General features: G+C 45.6%; 1 protein-coding gene across 2 annotated transcripts in view; it reads right to left on the reverse strand.

Annotated features, from left to right (window-relative positions):
• The window catches only part of PHACTR3 (phosphatase and actin regulator 3), a 100586-nt gene that overhangs the window by 15508 nt on the left and 65829 nt on the right, over positions 1 to 19249 (reverse strand). Inside the window, exons 6-8 of one of the 2 annotated variants that reach the window (XM_063172560.1) lie at positions 18923 to 19187; positions 17714 to 17961; positions 14030 to 14183 (exon numbers count right to left, since the gene is read on the reverse strand). In XM_063172560.1, the coding sequence (XP_063028630.1) occupies positions 14030 to 14183; positions 17714 to 17961; positions 18923 to 19187 (667 nt within the window). The remainder of the gene's footprint in view (positions 1 to 14029; positions 14184 to 17713; positions 17962 to 18922; positions 19188 to 19249) is intronic. The other variant, XM_063172561.1, reaches the window with a different exon arrangement.

Below are 19249 nucleotides of genomic sequence, written 5' to 3' on the forward strand. Positions count from 1 at the left end.
AATGGGAGTGCCCTGGTTTTGCTTCTCATAAAGCTGCTCGTGTCTGCTGCCCATCAGGAGGCAGAGGCTCTGCCTCTTAAATAGGCAGCTCTGTTGCCAGAACATCATGTTCAATTCAACAAGAAGTTTATTTTCATCCTTCCTATAAGTAGCTGTGAAGAGGATGTGTGCCAGGGCTTTGAGTCACCCACGCACTGCTCTGTGCCTGCTTGCAATGTACAATTATGGGTAGTAGTAAATCTGTGGTGGGAGGGACTTCTCTGTTACTGTCTGTACAAAATTAGAAGGCAGACACCAAGACACAAACTTGTTTTTACCCCAAGGTAATTCTGGATCGTGTAAAAAGTGGGAATTGATGTGCCAGCATTTCCCATAACAGGGAGATCACAGAATCAGGATAGTTTGAGGTGGAAAGAACCTTTAAAGGCATCTTGTCCAACACCCCTGCGATGAGCAGGGACATCTTCGAGTAGGATCAGGTTGTTCAGAGCCTCATCCAGCCTGACACTGAATGTTTCCAGGAATGGGACATCCCCCACCTCTCTGAGTAACCTGTTCTAGTGTTTTACCACCCTCACTGTAAAAATATTCTTGCTCATATCTGATCCAACCCAACCTTCCTTCAGTTTAAAACCATTCCCCCCTGACCTATCACTATCTGCCCATGGAAAAGGTTGCTCTCCCTCTTTTTATATAACCAGCTTTAATCCCTGGAAGGCCCCAGCATTGTCTCCTTAGAAGCTTCTTGTCCCTAGGCTGAACAACCCCAAAGCAGAGGGTCTCCAGCCCTTGGAGTCATCCTAAGAGCAGTTACTGAGCTTCTCGGGCAGTAGGGAGCTCAGAGCAGTGTGAAGAGGGTGAGCTGGTCTGGTAAATGTTGTGAGTTGCATTCTTTAAAGTCCCCTGATATTTGTGTCTCTGTGCCATCATGTACTATTTTTTGCATCCAAATAAGAAAACTGCAGATAAACACAGAGGCTTTAATGTTGTCTTAATTACATGTGTTGTTTATTTGTTTGGCCTTTAGTTCTGTCTGGATTTTCAAAGCTGCAAATCAGCACGAGTTCAGTTAATTATGTTGTCACTCATCTACCAGGCAATTACAGCTGTCCATCATTATCATTTCTGGGATAGGAGCCCTGCAAAGGGCTCAGATTTCAGCTGAAATGGAAACCACAGACTTGCCCAGCATGAACCTTGTATCACAACCCACTGTCCCTGAAGGCCCTGCCCTGTGACAGGTCTGTTATTGCACAGGGCTGTGAGCACTGTGTGGGCTGAAACCACAACACAGCCAGGCTCTGTGCCAGAGGATTCAGTGGAGAAGGCTTGAGGGTAATCACTGTTCTCACCACCTGTAAAGCCCTCCTGCATTTGACCCTTGCCTGTCTCATTTCCTAAGGTGTGAGGGAGAAGGGCCAGGCACAGCTGGGAGCAGATCAGGGCCCAGTTCAAAGCCCAGCTGCTGAGCATCCTTCCTCCACCTTCAGCAGGCTTTTGCTTTCATACCTCTCTCCACACTCACATAAGGACTCTTGGAGGATGCTGTTGCACATTGTGGGACCGACATAAAATAACAGCTTTAAATTTCATCTGAGTTAATATGCAAGAACTAGCATGCAGACATGGGGTTTAAATGTGATAACTGCTTATTTCAGAGCAGCAGCTTCCTCATCTCCCTTCCACCTGCTTCCCCACTCTGTGGTTTAACAGAGCTGCTGGATAGTGGATCTGTCCTGTTTGTGATAGAATTACAATATTTAGTTATTTGGGTGGCAAAAGTGCGATGGGTTGTTCAGCCAAAGACATGTTCCCTGTCTGCAGTTTGATGGGTGTCTTGCTCAGCAGCAGTGTCAGTGTGAGCAGCACTGTTCTCATCAACAGCAGCTTGTTCTCACTTCTGCTCTGCCTTGCAGCTGGGCAAAGAGCTGGTTTGGGGAATACTTTCAAGCTAAAAATAGCTCAGCAAGGCAAAGTGCTGAAAGAACACACTCTTCAAATAACAGAGTGGTGCAGCTCCCAGTGCCCCTCCTCTGCTGAAGCCTGAGGAGAGATCCACGCTGGGTATAAAATGATAAAATGGGTACTGGAGGGTCTTCAGCAGAAACCAGGTGCTGAGTATGACCTGGTCACATTGTGCAGGTCACTGAAAATGGTTAATAACATTTCATTGTAAAGCAAGAGATTTTTTCTTTTTTTTTTCCCCCCCTTTCTTTTCTCTCCTGAAATAGGAATGGAGCTCTGTGTTCCCACAGAACAAAAATGCCAAAAGCAATGCTACATATCTACTGCTGAAGTGATACTAAAATCTACTCTGATAGCAACTGCATGAGCAGCAGGAGGGACTCTGAAACAAGCAGCAGACAGAGGCAAATCTCAGCCCAGTGGTGGGGGAGATTTTGCCACTGACTTGAGATTTTCCTATCCTAATGACAGTTGCATACTTTTGGGTGCTTACTGGGTTATGATAAAAAATAAGAAAAGGAGGGAAAGGTAAGAAAATAAAAAAGCCAAGTTTTTACTTTACTGTCTGAACAATCCCTAATACAATGTTCGTGCCTGCTCTCCTCCAGGGAGGCTGGGGCTGCCTTGTCAGCCACCTTTGTGCCCTGAACAGAATGAAATGTCTGTAGGCTGGTGACTCAATTTCCTGGGAAGCCAGGAGTGCAATTCCAGCCATGGCAGTCAGTGAGGACAGGGACAGGATGACAGGGAGACATGTCAGTTCTGTCTGTAGCTCTAGGTCTGTTTCAGAGTGCAGCAAACAGAGATATTGTCCATGGATGGAAGTGTCCCAGTGTGTCCTGGGATGCTCAGGGCTGCACTAAGATCCTGCAGTACTGTGCTCTTAATCCATGAACGGTTGCCCCTACAACAGATGCCACTGCAATGTGCAGCTGTGGGATTTGGGTCACTGGAAGAAACCACAGCTGGATTTGCAGAGAGCAGACAAAGTATTGGTGTGTGTGTGGGCTGGCAGCTGTGTGCCAATTCTCCTCCTCCCCCTCACTGGATGGAGAAGGATTTGAGAGTGGCCCCTCCTGCCATGGGTGTGAGCTGCTGGGAATTTCCCCATAGGAGTGAGGTCTGGCGAACATCCTTCCCTGTCACCTGGAGGTACATACCAAGGACCCTGTGGCAATCTGCAAAGTCTGGGAGGTGACAAATAAACCTCAGCAAGGTGTCTTTACAGTGAGGATTTACCCCAGAGCTGGGGTATGGGGCTGTGAACCTCCTAACCCAGCAGCTCCAGGCAGGAGGGGACATGCTATGGCACTTTTTGCAAACTCTGTAGTGTCAGGCTAGATGGCAAGGAGCATCTCTCTGAATTACTGTAGTAAATCAAGGCAAATGCAGCACTCTCTGAGCACTCTGTGTAATCCCTGAAGGAAAAGCCTAAATGGCAGCAATTTGTGGAGCTGCAGCTGCTGCTGGGACAGGCAGGCCCTGCTGGGAGCTGTGTGGCTGCACAGCTGCTCCCAGGCTGCAGAACCTCGCTGGGAACGCTCCCCTGGCAAGGCAGCACCTTCCAGTTCTGGCCTGTCACTCACCCACACAGCCTCCCAAGGATGGGGATCCCTGCCTGCAGGCAGCCTTTCACCATCTGCTGGGCTGCTTTCTGTTCCTCTTGTGCTCATTCTTGCTGGCCCAGCACTTTCCAGGACAGTCCAACAGCTTGGCATCACTGTCACCAACCTTGGCTGGCCAGAGCCACAGCAGGCTCTGAACCCTGCTCTTTACTGCACTCTCATTTGCTTTTAATATTTTGCTTCTTTCAAAATTTCTCTTGGGGTTATCTGTTGGTTTTTCAGTGCAAAGAGTGTTCCTGCTCTCAGTACAGAGTGAAATGAAATTCCATTGACAGCTCAAAGATGTGGCCCAAAAAGTCTGTATGAGTGTGAGTCCCCTGGTCTCAATAATCATCAATTTTGTAGTTCTTTCACCAGCAGCTCTCACAGTGCTCTGCAAAGCTGGTCTACGTGGTTATATCTGTTGGATAGATTAGGAGAATGTGGCAAACTGTATTGTCTGAAAAACCAGATTTGCAGCCCCTCTGGGAATTTATTAACTTCCCTGTGCAAGTGGTATTTCAGTAATTCTGTTTCCCTTTGTTTTTTAAATTGGACAAGGCGAGGAGTATGACTTGTCACTTGATGCCACTGTGACACTGAGCACCGCAGACAGGCTAACTTACTGGAAAACACAGGCAGGATTTGAGTTTTAAAATGTCATCCTTATATTCTGCCTGCTCTTCCCCAGAGCCTTCTGGGATCCTCCTTAACTTTGTTTAGGATCCTGTGTTTAGCTATGGTCATGAAAATCCAAATAGAATTTGCTGGCAAATTTCACATAGAACAGAATATTCTGATCTTCTGAAAACTGAATAAAATGTACAAATTCAATTATGTAATGTCATGTTTGGAAGTTACAGCCCTGATTTGTTGTGGTACAACACGAACTGTCACTGCCAAAGCTCAAGGCTGCCACACAAAACCTTGGGGAGTGTTCTCAGGAAAGGATCCCCTGGTGCCACCTCTGTGCTTGTCCTCAGAGCTGTTCCCTGCTGAGGAGGGGCTCGGGTGGGGAAGGGCAGGCAGAGCTGTGGGAGCTGGCAGTGGCTCCCAGGCTCAGGCAGGTCCTGGCTCTGTGCACACACCTCCCTCAGAGCCATTTCCCTGCCTTTTGCAGCTGGTGCACAGCAAGTCCCAGCATTGCAGTGCTGGCCTCTCCCCACCCACACTCCCTGCTGGCCCTGAGCCTCCTGCTCCCATCACCCCTGAGCTTGGCATTTCCACACGCACATTCATTCCCTGTTACCTTTGCCTTCATGGTGTAAACAGGCTGATAAAGGGATTTCTGTAAGTTAAACTGCACTACGCCCATAAATAAAACTTCCCTTACCACATCAGTCCTGGTTTGTTTAACCCTCTCTTGAGAAGGAGGATTTTTCCCCAGCTGGGTGGTATTTGGAAGTGCTGCAGCCACTCCAGTGATGATTAGAACAAGGCTGCAGTGTAGCCTGGCCAGAATATGGCTTTTGCAGACACCCTCAAATTAGACTGATCTCTGTGCAGCAGGCCAGCTGCTTTCTGCAGAGGCTGCTGAGAGGGCCTGGCTTTAATTTTTATTTAACATAATTTCTGAGAAACTAATGAAGTATTAATTCATTCAGAATTTAATTTGCCTAATGAATATGATCATCTCAAGCAAATGACACTGGTGGCTCATCTGTGAGCCATGTAGTCTTGGTTTTGAGAGGTTTTTTCCTGCAGTGAGGCACTCAGGTTTTGTTCTGCTCTTTGTTTCTTGCCTGTATTCTGCATAGCTTTATGAAAGCCAAGTGACACACCTTTGCAGAACAATGGACTAACTAGATTGCAGTACCTGTTTCTGATGTGATTTAAGACTCAGATTTTGCCAACCTGCTGGTTCTTGTTTCCCAGTTGCCTTGATGTCCTCTGCATAAGTGGACTTTCAACAGGAGGAGGTCCTCAACCTCCAAAGGTGTGGTCAATTTCTTCTTAATTTCACTAGATAAAACCATGAGCATGGATTGATAAACCTGGGAGTGATTGGTTTTGTTTGTTTGTTCTCTGGTGTGTTGTATGTGAGAGCTAAAGGAAAAGATAGAAAATAAGAGTGTTTTCCAGAAATAAAAAAAAAAGCCCTCTCCAGAGTCTGGGGAGGTCAAGGAAGTGTGCTGCCTGCTTGGATGAGTTAATTATCCTGAAAAACAGATACTGAAGGAAGCTTGCAGTCCTCTGGCTGACTGAAGAAGCTCCCAAGACCTGGTTATGCAGCTGCAGCTTTCCAGCTGGGCACAGGCAATGGAATCAGACTTAGCTAGAGCCATGTTTTAATAATTGATACAATTGCACATCATCTATTGAGGAAAATCAGTGACCTTCTGTTCTGACCTATTTTCTCTCCTTCCCCCACTTCCTGTTTTCTAAATATTTATTTCTTTCATTTTTCTCCCCCCTCACCTTCTCTGAAGTTATTTCAAAACCACAGGAACTGTGCTAGACTGACCCAGTTTTCCATATGAAAGCAGCAAGCCCAAGCCTGTGATTCCTGGAGGAATTGAGATCCTGAATGAACCAGGCTACAGAAGTTGTGCTCAGAGTGCAGGAGGAGGGAACTGTAGTAACTCAAAATCTGGTGAACCAGAAACGGCAGGGGATGAATTACAGCTTCCTTGGATCACATGTGCTGAGACACAGTTTTCTTGGAAGAGAGCCCAAAAATATGATCAAGTTCTTCATGGGAAAGCACAGGTGATTCATCTGAGAGCTCTCCCCATAAAGCAGGGATAGCTCAGTGCTGTGCCCCAGGGACAGTGTGTGCAGCTGTGGCTCTGCACATTAAGGAGTTTTTCTTCTCCAAGCCAAGCCACATTTCAGATTTTGTAGGAAAAGTGACCATTTATGTATTCTGCAGGCAATCCACTGCAACAGTCATGGTGACACTCATTGATATCCAGTCTGCCTTTCAATTTGGTTAGGTTAAAAAGGCAAGTGGGCAGAGAACCAACACAGCATCCAAACTTTATCCCTCTCTTTAAAATTTTTAAAAATCTCTTTACCCCTCTTTTTAGAATTTAAAAATTTGGGCTTATAAATGTAAAAGGCAAGTGGGAGGAGAACCAACACAACATCCAAACTTTACCCCTCTCTTTTGTTCTCAAATGCTTTGAAGTGGCACATCTGAAATGGATGTGTTAAAAAAAAGGCAGCCAAACCCCTTTCTGGCTGAGACTGTGCTTATACAGTTCACAGCCTTTCAGATACACACTGTCCATCCCATCTGGCTTCTGCTCCAACTAAGTGAAGTAAGTGCTTGGCTTTCAGTGCAGAAAACATTTTTCCTGAATTTCATTAATAGATCTAACCCAAAAAACCATAATCCTAAATCCTCTCAGTGACACAGTGACCATGCCTATACAAAGTGAGGGCTGGCACTGCGAATGCCTGAATCCCTCCCTGCCCAACCCCTGGGTTATCAGGAGCTCACAAGTGCTACAGCACCTTGTTCTGGTCAGCTTTTCATCCCACAACAGCACAAATCACTGTGACAACCAGAGCAGCTTACTTTGGTCTTTATTGATTAAGCTCTGCAAATTAAATTAATTTCTTTCTGTAATTACTTTTACTGCAGACCCACATGAGCTCAAGGACCTGAATCATAATCCAGTGTAAGGTGAAGCATTACAGAGCATTACTGGCATTTTATGCATTTCCTTTTTGCTTTATGACTGCTTGTCTCACCACAGGGGTTGAGCCCAGATCTTCAGGCGTGGGGAGCTGCCCAATTTCTGGGAAAGGATCTCAGCTGAGCATGAGCTGCTGGTGGTGGGTGGGTTGGCAGGGCAAAACAAGTGCACTGTTTTCTTCCCAAAAAAGGCTTTTTCCTTATTCAATGACACTTGCTTAAGCAGTTTTTCTGCAAGTTTATTTATGTGATTATACTGCTCTGTGACACTTCCAGCTTTCTGTGCTCTGATTTTTATATTTCTAGTTTCACTTGTGCCACTTATGTCAGATCTATTCGAGGAATTGACTCTGTGTCCCAGAAAAGGCCCTGTATATTCCTATCTATGTTTCCACCTGCTGCTCTGCTCTTCTCTTGCCTGCTGTGCTCTGACCTGCTGCCCTTGCCTTCCCTGTGCTGTGGAAAACAGATTTGATTAGGAATTCCCAGCACTGGAGCCAGGCAAGTAGAACAGAGCAGTGGAAGGCGATAGTGTCTTCTCAGAAGACAATCTTTAATCAGCTGTGCCGTGGGAATTTGGAACTTCATGTTGTTGCCTGGCAGAATTTACAGCCTCAGCAGTGACATTGTCTCATGTTGGCACAAATACTCCCCATTTTCAGTAGGAGGTGGATGCTGAATCCTCAGCAATCCAGGCCTGTCCTGAGAGCACCTCTGGGTCGTGTGCTTGTGCTCAGACCAGGAAATAACCCAGGACAAAGGCAACTGTGGTTCAACCCTTTATAAGTGAATTAGTGTGTTCAAAATTCTTGCCAGACGAGCTGTGGGCTGGTCTGAGACAGCAAATTGCTCATTCTGGTTCAGCTGCAGATCAAGGCTCTTGCCCAGAGCTGACTGGGTGCTCCATAATTAATTGTACAAGTGCTGCTGAAGCAAGGAAGCACCTCTGCTTCAAGAGCTGCTGTCCAGAGGGCCTGGTATGATCACACACTCAGGGAGTTTGGCAAGTAAACCTGACCAAGGGATTGGTGTTAGTGAGTTTGGTTCTATTCTTGGAGTTTAATGTCTGAAAGGGAAGAAGCCTTTCTCAGCCATTTAGACAAGAGGCCAGCATTGTCAAGGTACAGCATGTACAGATGCACTTGAACCCTCTCTAATGCTTTATTTGAACTGCACTACATCTCCCCTGGACTTCAAAAGCCACATAAACAGGAGGCTGAACTTACTCATTGCTCAGAGACCTTAATGGCACTTGAGTTTTCTCCCTCTCCTCCTATTTTTACCCTTGCAGGCTGTCTCAGGAACTCTGGCAGCAGGCAGTAACCCCCAGCCCCTTGACCAGGCCAGTGCTGTCTGTCACTGTGCTCACAGCAGGGCTTCCAGCTGTGTGCCACTGCCTGACACCAAGGAAGAGCATAGGGAATATTCAGGCCTTGGAATCTGCACTTCTTAATCCTGGAGGCAGCACCAAAAAGAAAATCTCAGCTTCACTTGCGCCTCCTTCACTCTTCCTACTGCTCCCCCCTCCATCCCTCACAACATCTTTCTTTTCCATAGCCTGAAAAGCAGAGGCCATAACTGAAAATGGGCAAACCATTAAAAAAAAACCCCAAATCCTCACTGAGCACATGGGTGCTGTGCAGACTCCTAATAAAATCCTGCAGCCATGAGCAGGTCTGACAGCAGCCCCCAGCTGCATCACATCTTGCTGGAGAGAGTGAGGAGACAGGAGACTCCCTTGGCTCCCCACGCCCACAGAATTCAATTGGCTCTATATTTAGCTCCTGTCTGGTGTGAGGAGCTGAGCCCTGCACACACACCCACGCTGAGCTTGCTGAGGTTATTTTTAGCATCAGCAAGATGCTTACCTGGATGGTTCCTGAAATGCATTAAATTGTACACAGCTAATTAGTGCTGACAGCTGATCTGTTCTTTGTATCTGTCCCCCCCTGCCTTCCTGTCTCTGGAATGAATCTGTGTCAAGTCTTCCCAGCCTTCTGAAATTAGGGCAGTTCCCTGGTTTTTAGTCCACTGACCGGGAGTTGGAGCACAGCTGGAGATTCATCAGAAAAACCTTGCTAATCCCCAGGTGAGCTTAGCTCAGTTCAGCATCTCCTAAACTTCTGCATTGGGACTACCAGTAGTCTGTACATGTACCCACTTACCACTTTTTTTGGTCAATCTAAACAAAATGTTCCCCAAAGTTCTGTGCATTCAGCCCAGTTCCCTGCTGAGTGTCACCGTCTGAAGGGCTGATGGCTTTTCAGTGAGCAAAGCTGCCCTGAGACATTCTGTGGAGAAGTGGCACTGGATGTGCTGTCCTTGGGAAACATGGCACAGCTTTTGTGCTGTCAGTAGGTGAAGCTGTCTTTGTGAGTGCTTTGTGCTGAGCTGTGGTGCTGTTTTGCTTTTAAGCTGCCAGTCTCAAGTGCTTTTGCTTGGTATTGTTCTGTCTCCAGCAGCACTGTGAACTTCACACTTTGTTACCTGAGGGACAAACCAGGGTCTCATCTGGGTGTGCTTTTGGCTACATCTGCAGTTCCTGGGTGAGTCAACTCAGAAATGCTTCTCCAGGAACCTCAGGGCAGCACCACACCTACAGATTCCAGATGTGGTAACCACTGAATAAAGATGCCTCCTCTTCACTTCTTGTTGCCAGGAAACCTTGGTCCAGCATCATCCACTTCCCCAAGCCAATGTTTTCAATGTGGTAAAGATCAGCTTTAGGTGCTCAAGTTTTGGTTCCTCTCTGTGTATAAAAACCCTTTGTTCTTCCTGTCTGACTCCTCTGCCCACGTTTCTTTATTTAATTCCTGTCCCCATTATCTTCTAAGTGCCACTTCATGCATCATGTGTACTTGTACAAATATCAGAACAGGTGAAGCAGTACACAAAGTGAATATTACAAGTATAATCTTTTCAAGGAATTTGTATTTTCATTGAGACATTAAGTTATACTGGAGTGTCTTTAACTATGGTTACGTTCTCATGAAGCAAAAGCCACCCAGGCACTTCAAGCATCAACTTTGCAAACAGCCAGATATCAAATTTAATTAAACAACCTTTTCCTGAGTCACCCTTCAGTCTAGCAAGTGTGTCACTCCCCCAGGTTTCAGCTGAAACCCCTTCTAGAACAAAGCGTGTCTGTGAGACAGGAAGCAGATACTGCAAACAATCCTCCTTGCAAATGTCTCTTCTGCCTCGTGACACAACGAGCTCTCAATTCACTGAATTCCATCGAGGGCTTATTATCTGTGCTCTGAACACACAATAATGGAACCAAGACCTGTTGGGAGCCCTGTTGCCTAATGCACAGTAGAGTATTTCAAGAGTTCACCATGCTCTGGGGCACTGGGGATGCATGGATTAGAGAAGCACTACAGCATAGGGAAAACTGGAATAGTGCCATTTTGGAGGGAGGAGGAGAGAAAAGTCCATGTTTCCACGGCAACAAGTGGTAGATTAAATTGGCTGTGAGCACGAAATACAGGAAATACACTTTTCAAAAGCAGCCATGCACATAAATGAATCCTGGAATCTCTCCTCATGCCGCTGTCAGTCAATAATAAATCTGAAGTCGGTAGATTTGCACTGCTGTAAAAGTAGAATTTGTCTCAAAATACAGAATTTCCCAATCTCTCTTTTGAGATGGAATGAGTGGGAAGGTGAAGGAAAATAGGGGTTTTAGCTTTGACTTCATAAACACCCATCAGAGTGATAGCAGAGTACCTTTTCTCAGCAGGTTCACAGCTGCTGCTGAAATGTGTTACAACCAGAACCACTTAAATAATACAGTGGTTTTGAGAGGATGCTCTTCTTTTGTCTCCCCATTTTTAAAGCTATATAAACACCGTTATTTGGTGTATTTTACACATTATCTATGTCAGTACATCCTTCCCTCCAGAGTACAGAGTGAGGCTGTGTTAGCTGTGGGGCTGAGGCAATTTGCTAGAGAGATACAGACCATCAAACCCCTGCAACTGTGCTGAAAAATATCGACCCTGTTAACAACTGCCTGGTTATGTGCCATTCTTATGCAGTCAGCCATTGAATAACTACTTGCTGATCTGCCCACAGATCATTCTTTGTGCTAAACACAGATCTATAGCCTGATTGTACATGTGGATTTGCTGTTATCTAAGTGTTGCTATTGCAGCAGCAGCGCTGCTCTTTTCTGCATGGGTAGTGGCAAAGCCCTGGAGAGAGCAGACATTTCTACTGGCTGCCATCTCCCAGGCAGCATTCCCACCCCAGCACTACATTCCTTAGCTGTAAACCTCCAGGGTGTCACACAGAGACCGTGCTGCACAAGTACCAGTGAAATGAATGAGTGCAAACACCTCAAAAGCTCATCCAAGAATTTCACTCTTCCCAGTTTGGTTTCATTTCCACACTGCAGCCAGGCTCTGCTCCGAGTGTGGGCTCTGGGGTGGCCTGGGTTTTGTGAGGTGAGTTCTAATCAGAAACTCCAAAGGGATATCTCTAGGGCTTTGGCTCTTTGGCCTTAGCCACAATTCACTTTTACTTTGTTGGTTGGCTGTTGGGTTTTTTAGACACCCACTTGCTTTTCCTGGTGTTGTAAATATTTTCCTGCCTTCATCCACCACCTGAGCTTGTTTGCACGGCCGTGTTCTATTCTGGTGGATGAGTTAAGAGCTGAGCTGAGCTCTGCCAGCACATATGTGCTGGAAGTTGTGTGGGAGACTGCTCCCAATCTGTTTTGCCTTTTTTCCTGGCCATTCCAGCAATCTCCGTGCCGTCTGTTCCCCGAAATGCGCTCAGTCCTCCACATTCCAGGAAGAAGGAACCAAATTAAGGCCTGACTTCCAGCACTTGGAACAAAGATGGCTTTTAGCCATCCTCTAGACATCACCAGTGACACTGATGGGCTGCACCCCAGATTGTTGCATGAGATCACAGCAGGCAGGGGAGGCTCCCCTAGCTGCATTCACCTACACACAGCAAATTTCCTGCCTCCTGGTGGTGGCCAGTCCCTGTCACCTGTCCAGCAGTGTCCTCTGCAAGTCCTTGTACTGGCATTTGACTCTAGGGATGCATCCCTCACTGCATTTCTTTAGGCTCATTATTAAGCAAGACAAATGGTAAATGAAAATAAAGAGATAAAGGCTGTAGTTACAGCAACTGAAGCTGCAATTTCATCAGACCTTTCAGACTAAGAGGAGTCAGGCAGGGCTGAAAAGAGATGTGACCTTGTAAGCATTTCAGCAATAGGAGATGGGGCTGGGTATGACAATCTTCTCATTCAGTGAATAGTTTGTGATGGTTGAATTGGTTTTAGGGATGCAGTAGGGTGGAAGCCATTTTTTGTGTATTTTAAAGCAATCAGATTAGGCTCTTGATATATGAAGATATCTCATGAGTTATCAAATGGCTAAAATAATGGAAATAATGATATTTGCATGCAATGTGAAATATTTCCCTGAAGTGCATGCACAAAGCTTGTAAGGTCAGAGTGATCAAGATCTATCTTTGCTTCCTGAAGTGATGGATGTTAATGGGACACACCTCTCATCTGCTCTGCCTGTAACTCTTGGAACTCAATGTGCATTGTAGAGGGATCTTTCCTGCTTGTCTGGATGTACATGTTTTCTGTGGCAGGGTCAGCACTGCACTGAGTTGTGCAGCCCCCGGCACAAAGCTCTGCTCCCCTTTGGGTGCAAAGTGCTGCTGTGCAGTCACTCAGACTGGAGGGACCATAACTCCATCTCTGCTGTTGCAGGGGCACCATGAAGGGCACCCAGAACCTCCTCTGTGCTCCCTCAGCAGCTTGTTCCTTAGCTGAGGGCAGGAGTGGTGAAGGCAGAGATGTTCTCCTCCATAAACTCTGCTCCATTAGGACTTGTGCTCTGATCCACACATTTGTTCTCATTCCCTGTCCCCAGAGGTAAAGTTTAATCAAAAGCACGCACACGAATGAGTTAGTCTAAATATCAATAAATGTTTCTTTCAGGAGAAGCTTGAGATATTTAATATTTAATAAGCCTTGAAAATGAATTTCTGTTCATGTTTCCCAATTTGTTTCCAAGCGTTTTGGCGGTGAGCAGCGCTCGCTGTCCCTGTGTGGGCAGCACAGCACAGATTATTTAACAATCCACTTTGTCTCCTCTAAAATATTCATGTTTGCAGATATCCAAATGCAGCCCTTAAAAAGCACACACAAAACCCAAATGGTGCAGCCTGAGCCTCCCAGTTACCTCCAGCCTTTGCTTTAGGCTGCCCACCACAGCGATGCTGTTTCTCTCACAGCTCTCCCCTGTTGCCCTGGTTACTGCTCAAACCAGAGCATCCCTGCCGTGCCTGCAGCTGGACTCACACCTTCCCCAGGTGAGGGCAATGCTGCTGCTGCCTTAAGGCACCAGTGCAGCCACCAGTGCAGCAGCTTTCCCCTGGGCAAGGAAATGTGCAGCTCTAACAATTGCCTTTATCCTCACATTCAGCTCAAGCTGACAAAGCCAAATCTGCTTGATAAATAATTATACTACTATTTTTGTTAAAGCACTGGCTTTTCTGGAGGACCTCCAAATCTTGATTGCAGCAGCAGAGCTGCAGGTAGATTTGGCAGGATTTTGTCTCCCAAATTGACTTCTGTCTTGTTTTCCCTTGAAATCAAGACAATCCTGACTGAAAGAGTTAAGATTTTTTTCTCCAGTGGCTGATTGAGAGCTGAAAATGTGCTGTATTGGTTTGTGGATGGTTCCCTGCAGGCAATGGAGCCTGTGGCAGTGCCTCTGACAGGGCTCAGAGGATGCTCCATTGTAAAGGGAGGCTCCTCCCTGTTCTCATTCACAACACTTACTTTGAGAGTTTCATTTCAATTTGCTGCCGGATTTCCTGTCTCTCCTCATCTGTTCTCCTTGGGAAAATATTCCTGTCTTCCAGCTCCTGCTTGCTCGGTCTGTTCCGTAGCTTCACTGCCAGCAGCTCTTTCTTGCATTTTCTTGGCAAAGTACCTGGGACATGCATTGAAAGGAAAGTTATTAGAAAGGCAGCTCCTGGGGATGGAACAGGAACTTCTGGAGAGCAGGAATGGCCCAGAGGGACAGAGATCTGTGTGCTGCTGTGCAAGGAGCATTTGTACACATTAATGTCAGAAAGCAGCACTGCAGCTGAGCAGGGCTCAGACACAAAACCCCTGCAAATGCAGAGGGAAAACATTCCTCAGGGCATGCAGGAACTGCAGTTAAAACTTTGTGTCATCTTGAGAGCATGGTGTGAAATGGGAGGTTAATTTGTTTTGGTTCCTTTTCGCTTTAAAAGGTTTGGGTTTTTTTTTAAATTTAATGCTTCACCTTTTCTAGAGAAGGTCACCTCATCTTTAAAGAAAATGACATTTAATTGGTATTTTTGTTTGGCATTTGAGATAGGATTAAAGTCTCTTCTTTAAAGGATGCTCTGGAGGTTGGCAAGATTCTAAATCCTAAATAGGTTCTCATTCTCAAATACTGGGGGTTTATTTGTTAGGGATCTATGGACCTCCTTTTATATTATCACTACTGATCTCAAATTTCTTTATGCAGAGGGAGGAGTCTGTACAGCCTTTTTCCCACATTTACCTGTTGGAAAGAGTGGAGCAGAGTAATTTTGGTCTCCCTGTGTGAGCTGTGAAAAATCTCTTGGTAGTTGCATTGATCTAAAGCTAAACTTTTCAGAAACCATAATCAGCTCAAAACCCCCTTTCTGGAGCCTAAAAAGCTGTGCCCTTATTTAGCACCTTCCTTGAAATGCTCTCACAGTCTGTTGCAAGCATTAATTAAATTAAACCACACAGCCCTGCCTGAAATAGCAGATATATATTTAACAGATGGGGAGGGAAGTGAAATGATTTGGCTGCTGCCACACAGAGCCTTCTGCTAACTGAATATCTGACTCCATCAGGAGCACTTGGCTCACAAAGCCACAGACTTGGGACTCTGACAGGGCTTCTCACTCATCACACTGGGGGTGGGTGCAGAGGAACCAACAGAATTCCTGCTGGAAATCACCTGAGGGACATTCGGGGCTAGAAACCTCCTGGGAATCCCTGCACACGTTCCCAGTTTCACCTGAGGGTTTTAGAGAGGTCATAGGAGGAGTTTGGCCATGTCAGGAGGTTTCTGTGACATGGAGCTCTGTGTGTCCATGGGAGAGGCAGCACTGGCCATGCAGAGTGTCCAGGGCAGGGCACCTTGGGGGCATGGAAAGTGATATAATCAATAGGATTTCTGTCATTGACTTGAAAGGAAATGGGGTCAAAATCCTAATTAACAGTGTCAGCTCCCTCTGTCACTCAAAGGGGGACTGTTCTTAATGAAACATCATTTACCAGAACAGGTTAAAATGCATGTATACATGCAAAATCTATATATTAAGAGAAAATAAGTGCACATGAATAAAACAAGAGAACAAAAAAAAGCCCCAAGCTGTTCTTCTCCCCATCCATTTTCAGCATCCTGAGGCAAATTCCTTCCTGATCACTACCTCAGTAGAAACTGAATCTGCAAACACCCTTATTTAAGTATTCTTTTTTTAAGGATTATTTTTCTTAGTCAGTCAGGCACGATCAGAGCCAGTCTGCCCCTGACCATTTATCTCAGGCTGGATTGTTTTGTGATTTATCACACCTCAGCTAGGTCAACAAGAAATGCTCAGGAAATTCACACCCTTTTCATGTTCAGGCTGCAGGTTCCTGTAAAAACTCCCTGTTTCAATTCAGTCAAATCATTACATTTAATTTCCCATCTGTTTACTGTTCTTTTTATACTCACTGTTCTATCAATCAAAAAGCAAATCCTAATACTGCCTGATGCTGGACAGACCTTGATTGCACCAGTTATCAGTTGTGGCCTATGTTCTGGTAATGTTGTTTTTTAAGCTCATCTTGCCTTGTGTTTTCAGAGGTTTCAAATAATGATTTATTGAGTAGGAATAGAAAATCAAGGCATAATTCCTCACTTTTTCCAGAGTTATGTGATTTTTCTGTAGCCCCAGGGCTGTGGCACTGTGCCCTGTGGTGGTTGGTGGTGGCAGTGGCAGAGCAGGTGACTGCTAAGGCAGCACAGGGATTGTAAAGCAGTTCAGCATTAATGGATAGTTTTACTGCCTGACTTGGAAACCAGCCCACATCTCTTCACACCAGAAGGAATCTGGAGATGTTTAGGGAATTGTTCTGGTGCTGTCCCTGGGAATGCTGGCACCAGCAGTGCCTCCACACCAGAAATGCCTTGGGAATGTCCCAGCTTGCTCTGGGCCATCAGTCAGAGCTCAGCATCCTCTGTGCCAAGCAGCAGTGCTGTTGCAGCCACAACAATGTCCAAATATCTTTAAAGCAGCTCTGTTTTTCTCAGGTGGCCTCAGCCATCCCCAGTACAGCAGCACTGTCCTTCAGCTGCAGGAATTTTCCAAAACTCAAGCACTTATTGTGGAAAGCCCAGAGATGCTTCTAGATATCACTGAAACTTGTACAATAACCAGTGCTCTCCTATCATCATAATAATGAATAATTATTTGTTAAATATAGAAAGATTCACCTTCAACAGTTAAATATTCAGATTTGGTTTTGCTTGTTGGGGGTAATGTATTTTTTTGCCTGGCTGCCTCTAGCTCTTAGAATTTTTATCAAAAGAGGCCCCTTTTACACACATAGCCAGGAAAAAAAGTAGAACTTAAAAATGTTTGTTGTGTTTTAAGCTATCCTTAAATGCACAGCAATTACACTCCTTACCTCATGAGTCCGTTCTGTTACTTGGTGTCTTAAGACACAGCAGCAGAACTCATGTCCTGTCTGCTGGCTCATGCTTTCAAAGACATCTTTTAAAATTCATCTTTCATCTGCTATAACAATTTTTTTTGATAAATTGTTCTCTGCCTTCTTTTAATGCATTCATGAAGAGAGTGAAGGATTCATTTCATATTGAATCTGTCTTGCTAACATGGAAAGCATTAAAATCCTTGAATGACAAATTTTCTAAGGAGAGCTGATTATTTTGCCAAAGCTCACTTAAATAATTGCACAGGATTATAAAATGCATTCCCCATATGTCTCAAGAAGGGGTAAAATGGACCAGATGGAGAGAAACTTTATTCTTTAAGATATTTTCTCTATGTGTTTATCCTTCCTGGATTGATTGGTCTCTATCACTTTTCCATGTACCATCACTGCATGGAAAAATAGTCCTGAAACATTAGAACAGGGCAGCACTGGGTGTACAGAAAGCTCTGGCTGCTCCCAGGGGGATGTCTGGGAGTGCTGCTGCTCATGCAGAGCAGCCCCAGGGTGCAGCAGCAACTGGGAGGGTAAAGCACAGTGATACAGCTCAGTGTGCCACACCTGGGCGACAGTCACAATCACTGGGACTCCAATTTAACTTCAGCTTTTCACCAGGGTTCCTTCAAAAGCTGATGTGACAGTAGAGGAATTTACCCTTCCCAATATTTCCTGCTGCCTTTAGAGCATTCCCTTGGTTGTGGGAGTGTATCTTTGTAACACAGTGACTTTGCTTACCAGAAATAACAGAGTCGTTCAGAACTTCTTCATCCTGATAAAAAACAGACTCTTCCTTGAGCTCTGAGTTCATGATCATGTTTTCTTTGTTCTCATCAGACTCTTTAACCGAGTTCCTCTTGTTTTCTGAGTCACTGCCATAACTCAGCGAGTTCTCCTTCTCCTTGTTGCGCTCCATACTCGACGTTCTCGAGGGACGGACATCCACCCTTTTTTTTGGAGAGCCTTTGCTTTCTCTTCCATGGAAGCTATGGGTGGAAGATGCACAGCCCAGATTTTACAAACATTGTTTTATTGCTGCAGTAGAAACTTACATGAGAATGAGAAAAACGTCCTGTAGCTCATAAAGGGCAGGGCAGGGAGTTCAGCATGGACCAACATGGGGTGGCATTTTCAAGTTAGAATGGCAATGTGGATCTACTTTCCTGTCTCTGTCATTAAAATAAGACATGGAGGGGTGGTGAATAATGCTTTTCTTTGATACATGGTCACAAGATACACTGTAGTGATTAAAAACCCCACAACAACACATCCTTCTGATGTAAAACATGCATGGCATGAAATATGACCATTCCTATGATATTGTATGATCATGACAGAGATCTAACAGGGCCTGGAAATGACATCATGTGAATCTGTTCCCTGGGGCAGTACTTGTTAGGGAACTGAGAAATGCTACTGACTTCACTCCAAAGCTCTGGGATGGCAAAGGTTAGTTCTGTCCTCTGATACACAGGAGGGCTTCTAATGAAACCCAGATACAGCACCCAGTGTACTCCCACAAAAACATTTGTATTAAAAATGGATCTTGTATGTGCTCCTGTGTCAGCCAAGAGACACAGAAATCACAGCATTTCTCATTGCAGAGTACTTGGAGCAGGATTTGCCTTTGCTACTCCAGCTTGGTATCTTGTGGGGAAGATTTTCTCTTGCAGTAGATGAGGGACTATCACCTGATTCTACCTGCTTAAAAACCTACTCCTGCACCACAGCAGCCTCCTTATAAAGGAAGAACAAACAATGAAACAGCTGCCAAATGAAGCATTTTAACCAGGGATGTTTGTTCCAAGCAGTGACACCACGAGGAAGGCAAACCCAAGCTGTAGCAGCAATTAAAACACTAACAAGAGGATAGGAAGATTTTCCAAGAGAAATGAAGCGGTGGGATGAGTGTCCTCATGCAGCCCTGTGCCTGCAGGCTGTAGGTACCTGTCCTGCCGGTGTTTGGTGGCCAGAGCCCTGTGGAGTTCTTCAATGACTCTGCTGGGAGGTAAAGGCAGATGAACGGCAGCCAGGTGAGGGGACCCGGTGGGCGTTGTTACCTGGCCTCTGCCATGGGGCTCGCAGCTTTTCTGGCCAGAGGGGTGGAAGAGGGCAGCTTGTCCTGAGATTTGGGAGGAACCCACAATGACATAGTTCTTCAGGATGGTGGAAGGAGGAGATTTCATGGCTGGATCGTCCGTTTCGCTTCCTGCTGTCAAAACACAAGAGGGGAGGAGGTTGTGCAATGCTTTTTCTGTTTTCTTCTTTTTGCAC

Source organism: Melospiza melodia, chromosome 19 (genome assembly GCF_035770615.1).
Source record: "Melospiza melodia melodia isolate bMelMel2 chromosome 19, bMelMel2.pri, whole genome shotgun sequence".
Taxonomy (NCBI): domain Eukaryota; kingdom Metazoa; phylum Chordata; class Aves; order Passeriformes; family Passerellidae; genus Melospiza; species Melospiza melodia.